Source organism: Mastomys coucha, unplaced genomic scaffold (assembly GCF_008632895.1).
Source record: "Mastomys coucha isolate ucsf_1 unplaced genomic scaffold, UCSF_Mcou_1 pScaffold9, whole genome shotgun sequence".
Classification (NCBI taxonomy): domain Eukaryota; kingdom Metazoa; phylum Chordata; class Mammalia; order Rodentia; family Muridae; genus Mastomys; species Mastomys coucha.
Genome location: NW_022196915.1, coordinates 103,494,647 through 103,509,890, shown reverse-complemented (window position 1 = coordinate 103,509,890; position 15,244 = coordinate 103,494,647). Strand labels below are relative to the sequence as shown.

Sequence of the window (15,244 nt, the reverse complement as noted above, 5' to 3'; positions counted from 1 at the left end):
TGGGGGTGGGGTGGGATGGAGTGGGGGGCGGTGTGGGATGGAGTGTGGGGGAGGACAGGGGAGGGTTGAACCCCCTCGGAGAGTGGTGGATGGTTTTCTTCTGGAACTTTGGATTGTTCATAGCCACACCCCAGAGGATCTTCAGCATCTTCAGATGTCCTTTCATTTGCCCAAGACTCTGAGAGAGAGAGAGAGACAGACAGACAGAGACAGACATAGACAGAAAGACATAGACAGAGAGACCAAGACAGAGAACACTCACTGGCTAGCAGTCATATATTCAGAAAGCGGCCACATCTGTACAGACCCTAAGGCTGGAGGACTTCCAGCCACAGCACATTTAAGCTTCTCACTAGAGAGTGCCTTTCAGGGCACTCTCACCAGCCAGCTCTAGCACAAAGGGCCCAAGTTTAGAAAAACTGTAGAATTAAAGGACCAAGCATGTTTCCATACCTGGTTAGTGGTAAATCTGACTGATCCATACATATGTATACATACATACATACATACATACATACACGTGAGTCTATATACTAGGGGAAGATAGTTGGCACCTAGAGATATGTAGTGATAGGTCACAGAGGTATGAGCTGGTAGAAGTAGAGAGGGGATGACAGAAGGCAATATGAAGATATGGTGACTTGATGTCGGAGCTCTCATTGACTGCCTCCAGGGTTTCCCGGTGTGTAGAACAAGGTGGTGGGTGGGGCATGCGCTGGTTGTGTGCATCAGCACAGATTTAACCTCACCGAGGCGAGAGTCTGCTTAAACACAAACGTGCGGGTCTGAGTGTGTCATCCCTTTGACTCTTTAACAGGTGGCTCAACCCATTGTTTAAAACTGGCCATAAGCGGAGACTGGAAGAAGATGACATGTTCTCAGTGCTTCCAGAAGATCGCTCAAAGCATCTTGGAGAGGAGCTGCAAGGGTAAGCGGGGAGCACCGAGAGGAGGTGAAGCCTGAGCGTGCACAAAGATGGCTTGGGGGAGGTCGTCTGAGGTGAAGCCTGAGCATGCACAGGATGGCTTGGGAGAGGTTGTCTGAGGTGAAGCCTGAGCGTGCATAAGATGGCTTGGGGGAGGTCGTCTGGCCCCTTGCTCACAGGATGGCTTGGGGGAGGTCTGGTCCCTTGCTCATAGGACGGCTTGGGGGAGATCGTCTGGCCCCTTGCTGGGTCCCTTGCTCTCTCTGGAGGTTTATTCTCCTAATGTTGCACACCTCCCTTCAGGTTGCTCTGGCTTGGTCTGACTTAGTGACCTGGGGGAAGAACCTGTGTGGGGGCTCCCTAGGTCTTGATGCCTGAGACCTGGGGCTCCCTAGGTCTTGATGCCTGAGACCTGTCCCTGGATGTGGGTTCACCAGAGCAGTCACCTGCCCTCTCTGGCTGCCAGGGCTGTCTGAATCCAGCAGAGCTCGGCAGTGACCTGTCCCCAGAGATGTTCCCCCTTGAGGTCTATTTTTCTGGTGCAACAGAGTCTGCCTCACACATCTTTCTGGGTCCCTTGGGACAATGAGCCAATGTTTGTGCAGCATCTGCAGAGTAACCCTGTCATAAACACTCACCGGTCCTTCTGTCCTGTTTTACTCAACGGCAGTCATACTGTTCCTCACTCCACTTTTGTCTTGCCATAGGTACTGGGATAAAGAAGTTCTGCGAGCCAAGAAGGACGCACGGAAGCCTTCCTTGACAAAGGCAATCATAAAGTGTTACTGGAAATCTTACCTGGTTTTGGGAATTTTTACATTAATTGAGGTAAATGTTAGTCACACCCTGGCTGCTGTCTCTGAGCGGGTTTACCAGCAGGAGGTGTGCTGACTGTCCATGATCATTGTTGAAGTGAGTGGGGACCCGCCATGGCAGAAGCAGTAAGATTGAAAGTGTGTTGAGCTCCGGGAGGGAACCTGGGGAAGGAAGCTCATTATCATGTCTTTGGAGTGGGCCGTGCTTTGGTGACTGTAGCCAAAGACAGTGCCCTTTCTTCTAATTAAAGCATGGTGCTATAGCTTAGCTGTGAAGATCGCTTACTGCTTTCGCAGACATCTGGAGTTCAGTCCCCAGCACCTACATGGTGGCTCACAACCTTCCTGAGTCCAGTTCAAGGGGAGACGATGCCATCCTCTGACCTCCATGGGCTCCAGCATATACTCAGTGTGCGCAGATTACACTGGGGGGGGGGAGGGGTGCGCGCGCTCGCACACACACACACACACACACACACACACACACACACACACACACACGAAATGCATACATCTTAACAAATGCTTGAAGCCCAGTGTCGCAGGAAGCCGGCAGCGTGTCACCCTGCACCTGTGAGTGCCGGTGTTCGGCGTGTCAGTGCACCCTGTCCTCTTGGATGCTCTCGGGGAGACATGTCCTGTGGCTCAGAGGAAGTACAGTTGGATCGGAGCCCAGAATAACCGGTGCCCAACAAGTAATTGTTCACCGCACCATGCCAGATCTGATAAATGCCTTCCTGGGAGGGTATTGTCAGCTTTTCCTTCCCAGGTAAACAAGACGTGGTGCCGTGTGCCCGGGCTCGCTGTGGTGCCCAGCAGTCACTCACCCTCCTGCGGATCGATGGCTGGGCACTGAGAGCTGAATCCACTCCTCCATGGATCAGTTTAAACTCTAGTGACCTCCTGTACCATTCATCCTGGGCTCTTGTTGTGGAGTAGATCGCCAGTCTGACGTTGAATTCTGGTAGTGTGGACTCAGAGAGCTACAGTACTCATTCACTGGTAAACTAAAGATGGAAAGCCATGAGCCCTTTCACGGTCATCCATTAAGACAGCTAGTCGGCTGCCTAGGGCGCGTGCCTGTGCTGGTCAGTGGCCTGCTGGAGAGGATCCTGAAAGCCTGACTGTGCGGCTTGTCCTTCTGGTGGTGTCTTTTTGTTTTTGTTATTTGTTTTTTTTTGGGTTTTCGAGACAGGGTTTCTCTGTGTAGCCCTGGCTGTCCTGGAACTCACTCCGTAGACCAGGCTGGCCTCGAACTCAGAACTCAGAAATCCGCCTGCCTCTGCCTCCCAAGTGCTAGGATTAAAGGCGTGCGCCACCACCGCCCGGCTCTGGTGGTGTCTTTAAGAGAAAAATGTTATTTGCCTTTTTATTTGTGTATATGTGTATGTGTGCCACATATGTTAGGATGTCTGAGGAGGCCAGAAGAGGAGGTCTGAGCCATTAGAGCCGAGTCACAAGGAGGGTGTGAGCTTCCTGACAAGGATGCTTGGATCTGAACTCAGGTCCTCTGGACGAGCAGCAAGCACTCTTGATCACGGTGCCATTTAACAGGCTCAAGAGTGTTGGAGGTCTCACAAGTGGCTGGGCATCCTGTCTCTGGAAGTTGCAGCTCTGTGAAGCGTGGCCTTAGGTACAGTGAGGTGAAAGTTGTCCCAAGTGCCTTTGATGGGGTGAGGTGAGTGGCTATCCAAGCAGGAGAGCGTGCTCTTGCTGAGCACGCCCTGTGCATGTTGAAGGATGTAGAGTTCTGCTCCATGGCCTTGGAGAAAGGTAGTGGATGCGATTGGTTCCAGAGATTGACCTTCTCAAGGTTACGAAGCCGCCACCGCCCTTGTTCCGGACTATACGTGTTCTCTTTGAGAGGGCAGTGTCCACTGCTTGGGGCTGTTTGTAGCTAGGAGAAAGGCAACCTTGTGATGCAGGCCACCGGGGGCTGCCCTGTGACGCAGGCCACCGGATGCTGCCCCGTGTCCTCTCCTCCCTCAGGATAGTCAGGACCACTGTGCACCAGGCTGGCTAGAGGGAAGGAAGCTTAGCCAGGCAGGATCTTGGTTGGCAGTGCACTGGTGAAGATCACACATCTAGGAACAGCGTGGGAGAACTGGCTCAGTTAACTGGGGGGAACAAGGTGTCGTGATTTAGAAAGATAGGGAGAGAAGGAATATGTTTGGTGGAGGTGTAGAAAGGTGTGGGGAAAAGGGGATGCCTAGGCGGGCCCCTGCTGAGGCATCTCATCCCCCTGAGGGACCAGCCGCATGAAGGTATAGTATAGAATAGAGTTTATTCAGGGCATGGGGAGGGGAGTTGAGAGGGTAGTAGAGACAGAGAAAGACAGAGAGAGAGAGAGAGAGAAAGCCAGAGAGAGAGAGAGAGACAGGGAGAGAGAGAGAGAGAGAGAGAGACAGGGAGAGAGGGGGGGAGAGAGGGAGAGAGAGAGAGAGGGAGAGAGGGAGAGAGAGAGAGCGAGCAGAGAAGAGCAGAGAAGAGCAGAGAAGTAGAGGATGGTCATGAGCACGTGGAGGTGGGGGGAAGGGGTAAGAGGACAGAGCTGGAGCAGGAAGGTAAAAGCGAAAGAGAGGAGGGGACAAGCAGCCCCTCGTCAGGCACACCTGGCTGTTGCCAGGTAACTGTGGGGTGGAGTTTAGACAAAATGCTAACACAAGGGCTATTTAAACCTTTGCGGTTTAAGTAGGAGCTATCCTGATTGATGAGTGTACATCTTGAGCTGGGGCCTGGGTGCTGGGCATACCTCATTTGCATAAGGAGGCATTCCAGGTGCTGCTGAACATGATCTTATAAGGGGAAAGGATGTTTGACCCTGGCTATGTGGCCTCCTCAGGTGAGGCAAAGCAGGGACACAGGACTATGTGCACTGGAGCATGCAGGCCCTGGGTCGGGGTGGGGATCCTACTCCTGCTAATTTCAGGATACGATTTAGGGGTCTGGATACACTTCAACCCTACTCTTGCACCCCCATCCCACAGCTCCCTGGCCCCACAAGTGGGGGTGACCTGAGGGTGGGAGAGGGTGTGCCCTCGGGCTCCTCAGCCAGGTTTGTGTTTTGTTTTACATGTGTTCATCACAGGGATGATGTTTTTTTTTTTTTTTTTTTACATGGCTGTGGAAAGCCTGAGGTTTAAAATTAACAGCACGGCGAGCTGCTGTCTCTGTAGTCGCATGTGCGGAGTTTCCCGGCTGAATGCTGCACAACCATGGCTAGTAGAACTCCTCTAGGAAGCGCTGGAGTCTCAATGTGTGCTTGGGGCACAGAGCAGGTGTCTGCTGAGTGTCACAGGAACCATGGAACTCAGGGTGGCTTCACATAGGCGTGCCATTTCTTGGAGTACCCACTCCCTTGTTCTGTAGTTTACCTCTGTAACCAGGTAATTCACATACTGAGAGCAGCATGAGCTTGAAGCACCCGGAGTTTGGGTCTGTCCCTAGCTGCGGTTGTCCGTGGTGGCAAAGGCTGCCCCAGATGTTTACCCAGCTGACATTTCACAGTGAGTGTGGGTCCTGCTCAGTAGGTCAGGTACAGAGGTGGCAGGCGCCAGCGGCTGGGTGCAGACAGCACGGCTGAAGGGGTATCAGTTTTGTCCCTGAGTGATGACCATTGGAGCAGGAAAGGGTAGGAAGGCAGGACGTCCTGCGACAGCACAGCCCGTGGAGCCCTGGCCCCTCTTTTAGGAAGTCATGGCAGAAGAGTAGAGAAGGGGGTACCTGGGGAACACGGAGGTTCTGTCCAGGAGTAGTGGCGGCAGCGGCAGTAACAGTAATATTACTCATGAGCAGTGTTCATGCTCTGAAGCTGGGGTACTCTTTGGTGTCACTCGCAGCAGTATTAAGTACTCCTCCTGTGTTGGTCAGTTTTATATCCACTTGACACAGCTAGCAAGACACAGCTTCTGAAAGGAGGCTCAATTGAGAATTCCTCCCATAGGGCCGCCCATAGGGCATTTTTTTAGTTAGTGATTAATGTGGGAGGGCCCAGGGCATTGTGGGGGCTGCCATCCCTGGGCCGGTAGTCCTGGGTTCTATAAGAAAGCAGGTGGAGGAAGCCAGGAAAGCCAGCCTATGGTAAGGAGCAGCGCTCTGTGGTCTCTGCATCAGCTCCTGCCTCTAGGTTCCTTCCCTGTGGGAGTTCCTGCCCTGACTTCCTTCAGTGGTGGAGTAAGGCTATAGAAGTGTGAGCCACACAAACCCTTTCCTCCCCAAGTCGCTTTTGGTGTATCACAGCAATGGTCACCCTGACTAGGACAAGTACAGCAATGGAGCGGCCATGGAGTACTTCCCACAGTGGTAGAAGTGGGAATCGCAGCATTACTAGGAGCCATGCTCAGTGCAGTGTAGGTAGTTTAGTAATAATAGAAGGTTCTGAACCACGTGCGTGTCCTTCGTACGAGATGCTACTTTTATCCCTTTTAGGAGTTTGGTGAGGTAGGGCGCATTCTTATTATCAGTCAGCCCTCCCAACCACAGGCTTGTCAGTGTTGTGTGCCCAGGGCCACCCCAGAAACAAACAGCAGAGCTGAGTTTCTGTTTCTGGCTCTCTGAGATGAGCCCAAGCCTTCTAGCCTGGGGGTGGTCTGGGGTCATACACTTTGCCCTTTTGCATCCCAAGTGGCTGCTGTTTGTCCTTAGGCTCAGGGATAATGGTGCGGAGATGGCCTCAGGGCAGTGGTGGCACACGAGTTTGTCAGTTAGGATACAGTCCAGGTTACAGTGTCTCCTGGGGCCACAAAGTCACATGCGGTACAGGAAAGTGGCGGTTACTGGCGAGTCAGTGCGTCACCGTGTGTCCAGCTGGACACCCATCACCACCTGTGGTTGTCTGACATTGGCTGCCTCTTCAGGCACCCTCTTACTGCACTCGGTGACTGGAGTGGGCTGGTGTGATCTGGGTGGTAATGGCAATAAGAGACCCTGATGCCCTAGGCAGAGGCTGACTACGGCTCTGTTTTTTATTGAGCCCAGGGTCACAGAGTATGTGCCATTTCCTGGGACCCAGATCAACTGCTCCTGAAGGCAGCGTCTGACACACTGTTATTTGTGGGGTTGGCCTAGGCAGTAGGGATTAGGGGGACAGGTATGGTAGTGAAGTGTTGGGCCTGATGTGGTCGGGCTTTCCCTGCCAGACCCCTTGCACTGCGTTTAGATCATTTCTTTGTTGGTTTATGATCTAATACTGGAAAAGGATGCTTAATTCCCTTGATGGACACAGTGACCAGTGCTGGAGGTCACAGTGACACCACGTCTCTACCATGATGACTAGCAGGCCTTCTAACGCAGTGAAATCTGGGGAGCTAAGAGTCATTTGTGTTCTAATAGGAAAAACCTTTTTTTTTCTACCCCCTGCCAGCAAAAGGAAGTGTGCATTCCAGTACAAATACTTTTATTTTTATGGACTGGCCTATTGACGCTGGTGATTTGGAGAAGTCAGAAATAATTTTATATGGTGTATCTAGTAGGGTTCCAGTTATGTACGTCCGGATGGATGGGTGGGTATGGTGGCAAATGCTTGCTACTCAACTAGCTGGGAGGTAGAGCAAGAGGAAGAGAGTTCAAGGACAACCTGGGTTGCCCAGTGAAGCCTGTCTCTACAAAACTAGATGCCTCCTTGAGATGAGGAGGTTTTACACGTTATCCATGCTCCTTTATGCATGGCTATGATCTCACTCCTGACAAAAGCAAGCGAAGGAGGACGTGCTTACCCCGGCTTGGTACGTCCACTCACAGTTTGAGGGAACGCGTAGCTCATCACAGTGGGTTAGGGTGTTGGCTAGAACAGGAGACAGCTGGCCATACTGCCTCATAGTCAGAAAGCCAAGCGAGTGAGCAAGCGAGCGAGCGACGAACCCAGTGTCTGCTCACTTGCCTTCCCGCCACCGTTGACCAAGTCTACAAATCCCTCGCAGGCTTGCCCAGAAGTCTGTCTCCTGGTTAACTGCATCCCGTCGGGTTGTCGGTCTCTGTTAACCATCACAGGTTCCGTGAGCCGCATGTTAGTTTAACAGGCCATTTTTCGTGTAGTGATCTTGGCTCCGGGTTGTTCGTTGGACTTTGAGTTTTAGATGGTGGAAGGATGAACTCAGTGTAGCATCTTGTTTCTTTGGTGCCTCAAAAGCACAGAGAACTCCCCTAGGAGGACAGCACAGCTGTGTGAGCCACCCACCCCAGGAGGGCTTTCCATAGGTGCTAACAGAGCGCTGCCAGAGAAGAGGTGGGCGGTGTGGCGCTAGCGAAGAAGCCTTGTGTGTGATTTCTTGTTCTGTTAGACTGAGGACTGTTGAGAAACAAGTATGATTGTGACTCTGAAACACACCTGTGCAGGCTAGAGAAAGCCAGCTTGGAGCACACAGTGAGTTCCCAGCACATCTGACCCTCGTGTGCACCTCCCAGGAAGTACCATGGGGGCAGAGATGACTCTCCAGCCGGAGCCTTGCTGTAAAGAGAGTTGCATTCTGGGAGAGTCTCACAGCCTGCCTCGTGTCATTTCTGGCCTGGATTTTATGAGGTATCTTGCCTGTGGGAGAGCCTCAGGGGACTCTCCTTGGAGCCTGTCGTAGGCACGTCATGGCAGGGGTTGGTTAAGTCTCATGGTCTCTAGTCTCTAGTCTGCCAGCCCGCCAGCCTTAACTGTGAGGTTGGCCTTTGGGCATGAATTTTTGCTTGTTTTGTATGTTTTGTTTTGTTTTTAAAGACAAGGTGTCTCTATGTAACTCTGGCCGCCCTGGAACTCACTCTCTAGAACATGCTGTCCTTGAACTCAGGGATCTGTCTGACAACTTTTCTCTTTTTAAGGTTTACTTTTATTTTATTATATTTGTATGAGTGTTTTACCTCTGTGTGTGTGTGTGTGTGTTTGTGTACCACATGCATGTAGTACCCACGGAAGCCAGAAGAGGGCAAAGAGAGCATTAGATCTTCGGGAAATGGTGTTGGAGACTGTTGCTCGCATGGTTTTAAGACTTTTGCTCTCATTGTTGCTCATCTGGGGGGAGGCTGTGGGGACTACTGGAGGCTGCCATCTGAGCTAACCCTATCTATAGCGCTCAGATCCAAGGTCAGAGGTCAGCAATCGGTTCCATTGGTGCCTCTGCTTGGGCGATGTGTCCAGGTATGCATTTCCTGGCTCTTTCTTTCTAAGTGGCTCTAACTTTCAGCTCAGCCTAGGAGGCCAGTGACTAGAGACCAAGGGGGAGATGACCCAGGCAGGGAGAGGTGGAATTAGCCTTGTAAAGCAGGTATGCTCAGTTGTGTGCGCTCTGTGGGTTCCTGGGCACTGTGCACTAGCTTATTAATGTTGACAGTGATGACTCAGAGTGAGAACCAAGAGGAAATGCTTTTAAATACTTTGTTTAAAAAGTCAGAGGATCAGTTACTTCACTGGAGAAACCAGCCATTAAGACACTAACCTCAAATAGGGTTCTCCATGCAATGCCCAGGGAAACTTTGCTTTCATACACATCTCTGGTCAAGACTTGTGTTCTGCTGTGACTGTCTGCAAGCAGTGGGATTTGAAAGCCATTTGTGAAATCTGATGTCTTAGCCACTAATTACAGTGTTTCCTCAGGCCTTTGAATTCAGCTTAATTTTTGAACATTTTGTACAGAGGAGTGAACCCATCGCTTTGAGTATGCCTGGTTCTCCCTTGACCACTGAGGCAGCCTCCCCGTAATCTCACATAATCTAACATAATCACAGCTCACATCCCCAGGGCCCTTCCCAGGTAGACAGAGGACCTCAGCTGCAGATGGTCAGCTCAGAAGGGGTTTTAACCCTGCTTTGCACACTCCTCAGAGGGACAGCCAGAGGAGGGGAGCTTTCTTGTCCTCACTGTTTCATTTCTTGCTCGGCTGCTTGCCGTTGGGGCCAAAAGGGTTGTGGGACATTTTCTTTTTTAGCCTTTTTTTTTTTTTTTTTTTTTTTTTTTTTTTTTTTTTTTTTTTTTTTTTTTTGGTTTTTGAGACAGGGTTTCTCTGTGTAGCCCTGGCTGTCCTGGAATGAACTCTGTAGACCAGGCTGGCTTCGAACTCAGAAATCCGCCTGCCTCTGCCTCCCAAGTTCTGGGATTAAAGGCGCGCACCACCACCACCCGGCATCTTTTTTAGACTGTTAAGAACATCCCCAAACTGCCCCAAACTGCACCAGTAGACCAGAAGCAGAAGCCCCTGTTTGTCTCTCAGCCATGTGCCTGAAACTTATCAGCTCGCGTTGAGACTTGAGTCACCCAGGGTCCTGCTTGGTCCGTTTTGAAGCCCTTGCCGCATACCACGCCCTTTATCTAAGAACGGTTCAATTTGTACCTTTCTTCAACAGCTGAGCTTTCCCCTGTGGAGTTACAGCACAGTGGTTCTGCAGGCACATTAACTCAAGCGTCCGTGCCATCAGCGCGGCTAGCCACGGCTCATTTCCCTCTCTTAGGGTTTTGACCTACATTTTATTGATTCTTCTGAATACCACTATGTTGCCAACTAGGGCTTTTGGGCTCAGGTGTTCTTTCTGCCTCCTCATCTTAGGTAGTTGGGATTACAGGACAGGCACCACTGTGCCTGACATTCAGTCATTCATTCATTTGATGTATCTTTTCTTTCTTTTTCTTTTCCTTTTGGTTTTTCGAGACAGGGTTTCTCTGTATAACCCTGGCTGTCCAGGAACTCACTCTGTAGACCAGGCTGGCCTTGAACTCAGAAATCCTCCTGCCTCTGCCTCCCAAGTGCTGGGATTAAAGGCGTGTGTCACCACTGCCTGGCTTTTCTTGTGACTATGTCTATAGGATATTTGTGAGTGTGGGTGTGTGTCCACCTGTGTACAGTGTCAACAGATGTCAGAAGAGGGCATTGCGAGGTGCAGATGGTTGTGAATTTCCTGACTTGGGTGCTGGAACTTGAGTTGAGGCCTCAGCATGAGCCTTAGGTGTTCTTAGCAGCCAGCCCAATTATCAAACACTGTTTTTAGACCATGGGCTGGTCCCTTGAGATGCATCTCGTTGACAAAGATGGGTTAGGATTCTTTCTGTTTCCCTGTCTGCCCTTCACTCTACAATTACCTTTGCTGTCTTACTGTTTTTGAAATCGAGAACACTGAGTTGCTTGCTTAGCAGAGGTTCCCACAGCCTGGGTTGGCCCGGTAGCGTTGCCCTCCTGAGTCATCGAATGTGTTCCCTGCACCAGGAGTTGTAGATAAGAAGTGAAGCAACTCCTCCCCACCCTGCAGTGTGACTTAATCTGCAATGCTGTGTACTGTCACTGCAAGGGGCCTACTGTGTGCTACCACCACTGCAGGGACCTAGCATGTGCTATCATTGCTGCAAGGGACCTATAGCATATGCTTGCTGTTTTCATGTGTGAGATGTAGTAGGAGATGTTCATGATGAAGGGGGTCTGGCTGCGTCATGGTGACATGGCAGTTATTTGCCTACCTGGCTTAAATCTTCTCATAATTGGCATGTCTGCCCCGGATAGCCTTTTGGTTACCCTGGGGTGTATATAGTATGTGTAGAAAAAGCAAGTGAATTTCTTACTTTTTTTTTCCCTAAAACTAGTTTTCAAACTTTGAGTGGTTCTTTAACATTCTCCAGTGAGGCTTATGAGCTTTTTGTTGGCCCAGACAGGAGATTATCTTTAAAGATGGCTGCTGTTCTTATCTTCTGTGCTGCATCATTGCTCCCCTTTAGAGGTGATCGTATTGTAGTTAAGTCTTTTTAAATAGTGTGTGTGTGTGTGTGTGTGCGCGCGCGTGCGAGTGTGCACGTGTGTGTGCAGGTCAAAGAAAGTTTTTGCGAGCCAGTTTGCTCCTTCCTCCATGGGTTCGAGGGATCAAACTCGGGTCACCATGCTCGCAGGGCAAGCACTTACACCCAGTGAGCCATCTCAATGGCCAGAGGTCACTTGAGCAGCTAGTTATGAATCATCTTCTCCTTTAATGAGCAGAGTGCTTCCTGAATGTTGGCTTTTCCCTGCTGTGCTGTGCTGCGCTGTGCTGTGTGCTGTGCTGTGCTGTGCTGTGCTGTGCTGTGTGCTGTGCTGAGCTGTGCTGTGCTGTGCTGTGCTGTGTGCTGTGCTGTGCTGTGCTGTGCTGTGCTGTGCTGTGCTGTGCTGTGCTGTGCTGTGCTGTGCTGTGCTGTGCTGTGCTGTGCTGTGCTGTGCTGTGCTGTGCTGAGCTGTGCTGTGCTGTGCTGTGCTGTGCTGCGCTGCGCTGCGCTGCGCTGCGCTGTGCTGTGCTGTGCTGTGCTGGGCTGTGCTGTGCTGTGCTGTGCTGGGCTGTGCTGTGCTGTGCTGTGCTGAGCTGCGCTGTGCTGAGCTGGAGTGCTTTCATTTTGTGGTTTTGTAACCTCTGGGTTCCTGTGTGCTCTTGTTTGATGCATGCCGTATGGAAGCATTCCTCATTGAAACCAGCCATGGTCTTCTAATTTCCACACAGCTTCTCCAACATCCCTTCCGTCTCAGCCACAGAGACGGGGCGGGGCAGACAATAGTGATGCTCCTCTGTGACTGGTCTCTGCCTTCAGGAGTCTCCTATGCTGGGGCCGCTCAGGCCCCACACACTCTGTCATTGGAATCTGTGATTAGTGGCTTATGCACATCCACGGATGCGCACACCTGCTTTGTGGTCTCATGGTGAATCAACCACGCACCTCCGCATCTCCAAGATTTTGGTCTGACACATTCCCCAGATCCACTGTATCCCTCATTGTCTCTGATCTCTCTCCACTTAACCTTCGTTTCCTGTTCCCTCCTTTCTGCTGCCCACTACTTTCTCCCACAGGCTCATTGTTTTCTGTGTTTGGGTTTCACTACAGCGTGATTTTCTCTGACAGCTTCTTTGTTCTCCTTTTTATGACAAAGATCGGGGACTGTGAAATTGGACAGGAGAGTCTCAGGTCCCAAGGGAACATGAAAGAGGCCCCAGGCCCTGTGGGACAATGCCCATCAAGCCCTGTATAGTAAGTTACTCTACAAAGCAGAGCGGTGTGCCCAAGTGCCAAGTGATGCATGCAGGCTGACGGTCAAATGCGTCATTGAGAAATAGCTGCCTTCAGGGGCACAGAGGTTGGCACAGCGGTGTCCCATCCCGGGCCTCGGACCCCATGTGTCTCTGAATAGCTATGCCTGAGTCCCGATACAAAACTGTAAACTTATTAGTTAAAACATTCAATTTTTTTTCTGTACATGTAAGTTTTTTTTTCTTTATAAATGGGGTGGAAGGACTGGGAGACAGGACTGTGTGATTCTAACCAAATTTTGTAGATGACAGTGAGGACCAGAGGAGCCAAACTGCTGGGGTCTTGGCGGTGGGCGGGGGGCATCCTGGGCTCTTAACACTTCCATGAAATTCAGTTGAGAGTTTTGGTGGTGACAAAGGGCAGGAAGCCATTTTGGTAGGGCACAGAATGGAGTCTAAGCTGAAGGTAGGACTTTCTTTGAGACAGCCTTTTTTGTGTATTTCAGGCTAGCTCCGAACTCTTATCCTCCTGCCGGCACGCTAAGTTCTGGCGTTACAGGCTTGTATCAGTACACGCCCAGCTGTATTTTCACTGTCCCCTCTCCAGGTCCCAGAAAGCTTAATTCTGTTCAGTTAGAAGTTCAAAGCATTGTTGCAGTTGCCTCCTAGGTTGTTTCTTCCTAGGGTGAAGGTTGGGATTTGAGAGGACAGGCCCATTGGAGGAGGGGTAAGCATTGGAGCGAGCCCTTAGACTTAAGGGGATTGTTAGAAGGCGCGACCCAGCTGGGACACACAGGTGATCCTGCAATGGAGTCCTGCCCCTTAGAGGTGACCTCTTTTCCTGTATTTACCAAGCCTTCTGTTGTTTTCACTGACACTCTCACGGTCTGTGAGTCACACCCAGTCAGGAGAATTGTGCAGCAGACAGCAACTCCAGGCCGGCATTTGGAGTCTCAGGCTCATGTGGAAGGAGTTACCCCTGGGCTCTGGGTGGGGGGTCCAGGCCAGTGTGCTGTTGGCCCAAGCTGTCCTGGCTGATCCTAGGCCTAGGTCCCTGTGTGAACAGCATTGCTTCCTTGACTCTCAGGGTAGTGTCTTAGTGGTTACTGTCTAGCCTCCGTGTTTGCGGTGTGCGGCACTCTTGCGTTAAGAATCTCTGTGCGTCCTGATTTGGTGACAGATGTCACAAGGAGCCTGACTGAGTTCCTGGGTTTGATGACCTTGTGACCTTCCCTGTAACTCTTCCATTGAGTAGAATGTCTTCCTATATAACTCATAGAACTTCTGTGACTTTGTTGTTTGTGATGTGTGGTGTGTGGTGGGTGGTGTGTGTGTGCATGTGTACATACAGATTGTGGTATTTGGGACTGAGGCATCTCCTGTAAGTGTCCCGACCGGGGACCAGTGGGCTGGGATGACCTGTCACCCTTCTGTTTCTGTTCTCCCTCTTCTCCTTCCACGCTGGGGATGGGTAGGCTCCCCCCACTTCGTGTGGATAGAAAATGGCGGTCAGAAGCAAATGCGCCGGCTGCTTTTGCCTGTGTTGCTTGAAAGGAAAAGGTGTTCAGAGTTAAGAGTTTGAAAGTTTTCCAGGCCCGGCCTTTTGTCCTTGAGCAGGAGGAAATGGTGCGGCCTACGTGTTTACTCTTGGTGACTTGTATTTGCCGTGAGTGTTTGGTTTTCTTTCGTGGGGAAAGGGCCTGTAAAGATTTGCAGGGGGAAGTGGGTTAAGGAGGTGAGTGGCCTGTGAGTCAGGAAACTCGACCTGCTGGGTTCTGGGAACTCAGATTCCTCCGTGCTGGCCAGAAAATGGCTGTCCCGTAGCTGCTCCCCAGAGCCTCCCACCTCATGGGGTAGGATTTTAATGTTTATTTTAGAGAATAGATGGCTATTTATATTGATTTATAATCAGCACCTAGGGCTACAGGGCTGGTAGAAAGCCACCCATGCTGATGTCTTTTAGCCAGCCATTTATGACGGCAGGCTGCCCGAGTGAAGGTGGTACACTGCACACCTCAGTGTCTAGGGGATGGAGACGGGCTGTACCATGTCCTTGGGACCTCGCAAGCCTTTTGACATACTTAGCAGAAGGTCTCCGGTGTGCTGACAGGCAGAGCCTGGCTGACAAAGGTTGCAGGGTCTCTTTTTTGACCTGAGTTGTGCAGATAGCAGATAGCGGCTGGAGCAGAAGGAGGAGAAGGTGGCCTGAATGTGCCTCTTGTGAATGGCCCATCCTTTCACTTCCTGGTTGGCTGGGTGGTACATTGAGAGATCTTGGGAAACAGGGATGGGGGAGGGGAGGCCAAGAGCTTGGCATGTCTGCATTTAAGCAAATGACCAGTTCTTTTCCTTTTCGGCTACATCCCCCTTCCCCATCCCTTATTCATTTTCTGACAGGATTGTTTTTGGCAGTCTGCCAGTTGTGTTTTAAAGCTGATTCTAACTTGTGTTGAGCATGCACCTGGACCAATCACAGTGCGCTGATGTCTTTGAGCCTGTGTTGAGCATGCACCTGGACCAATCACAGTGCGCTGATGTCCTTGAGCCTGTGTTGAGC

The 15,244-nt window shown here is 51.0% G+C and overlaps 1 protein-coding gene across 1 annotated transcript in view; it reads left to right on the top strand.

The window, feature by feature from the left end:
- Positions 1 to 15,244, top strand: part of Abcc4 (ATP binding cassette subfamily C member 4) — a 230,203-nt gene that overhangs the window by 35,786 nt on the left and 179,173 nt on the right. Inside the window, exons 2-3 of the mRNA XM_031361046.1 lie at positions 818 to 928; positions 1,633 to 1,753. Of these exons, the coding sequence (XP_031216906.1) occupies positions 818 to 928; positions 1,633 to 1,753 (232 nt within the window). The remainder of the gene's footprint in view (positions 1 to 817; positions 929 to 1,632; positions 1,754 to 15,244) is intronic.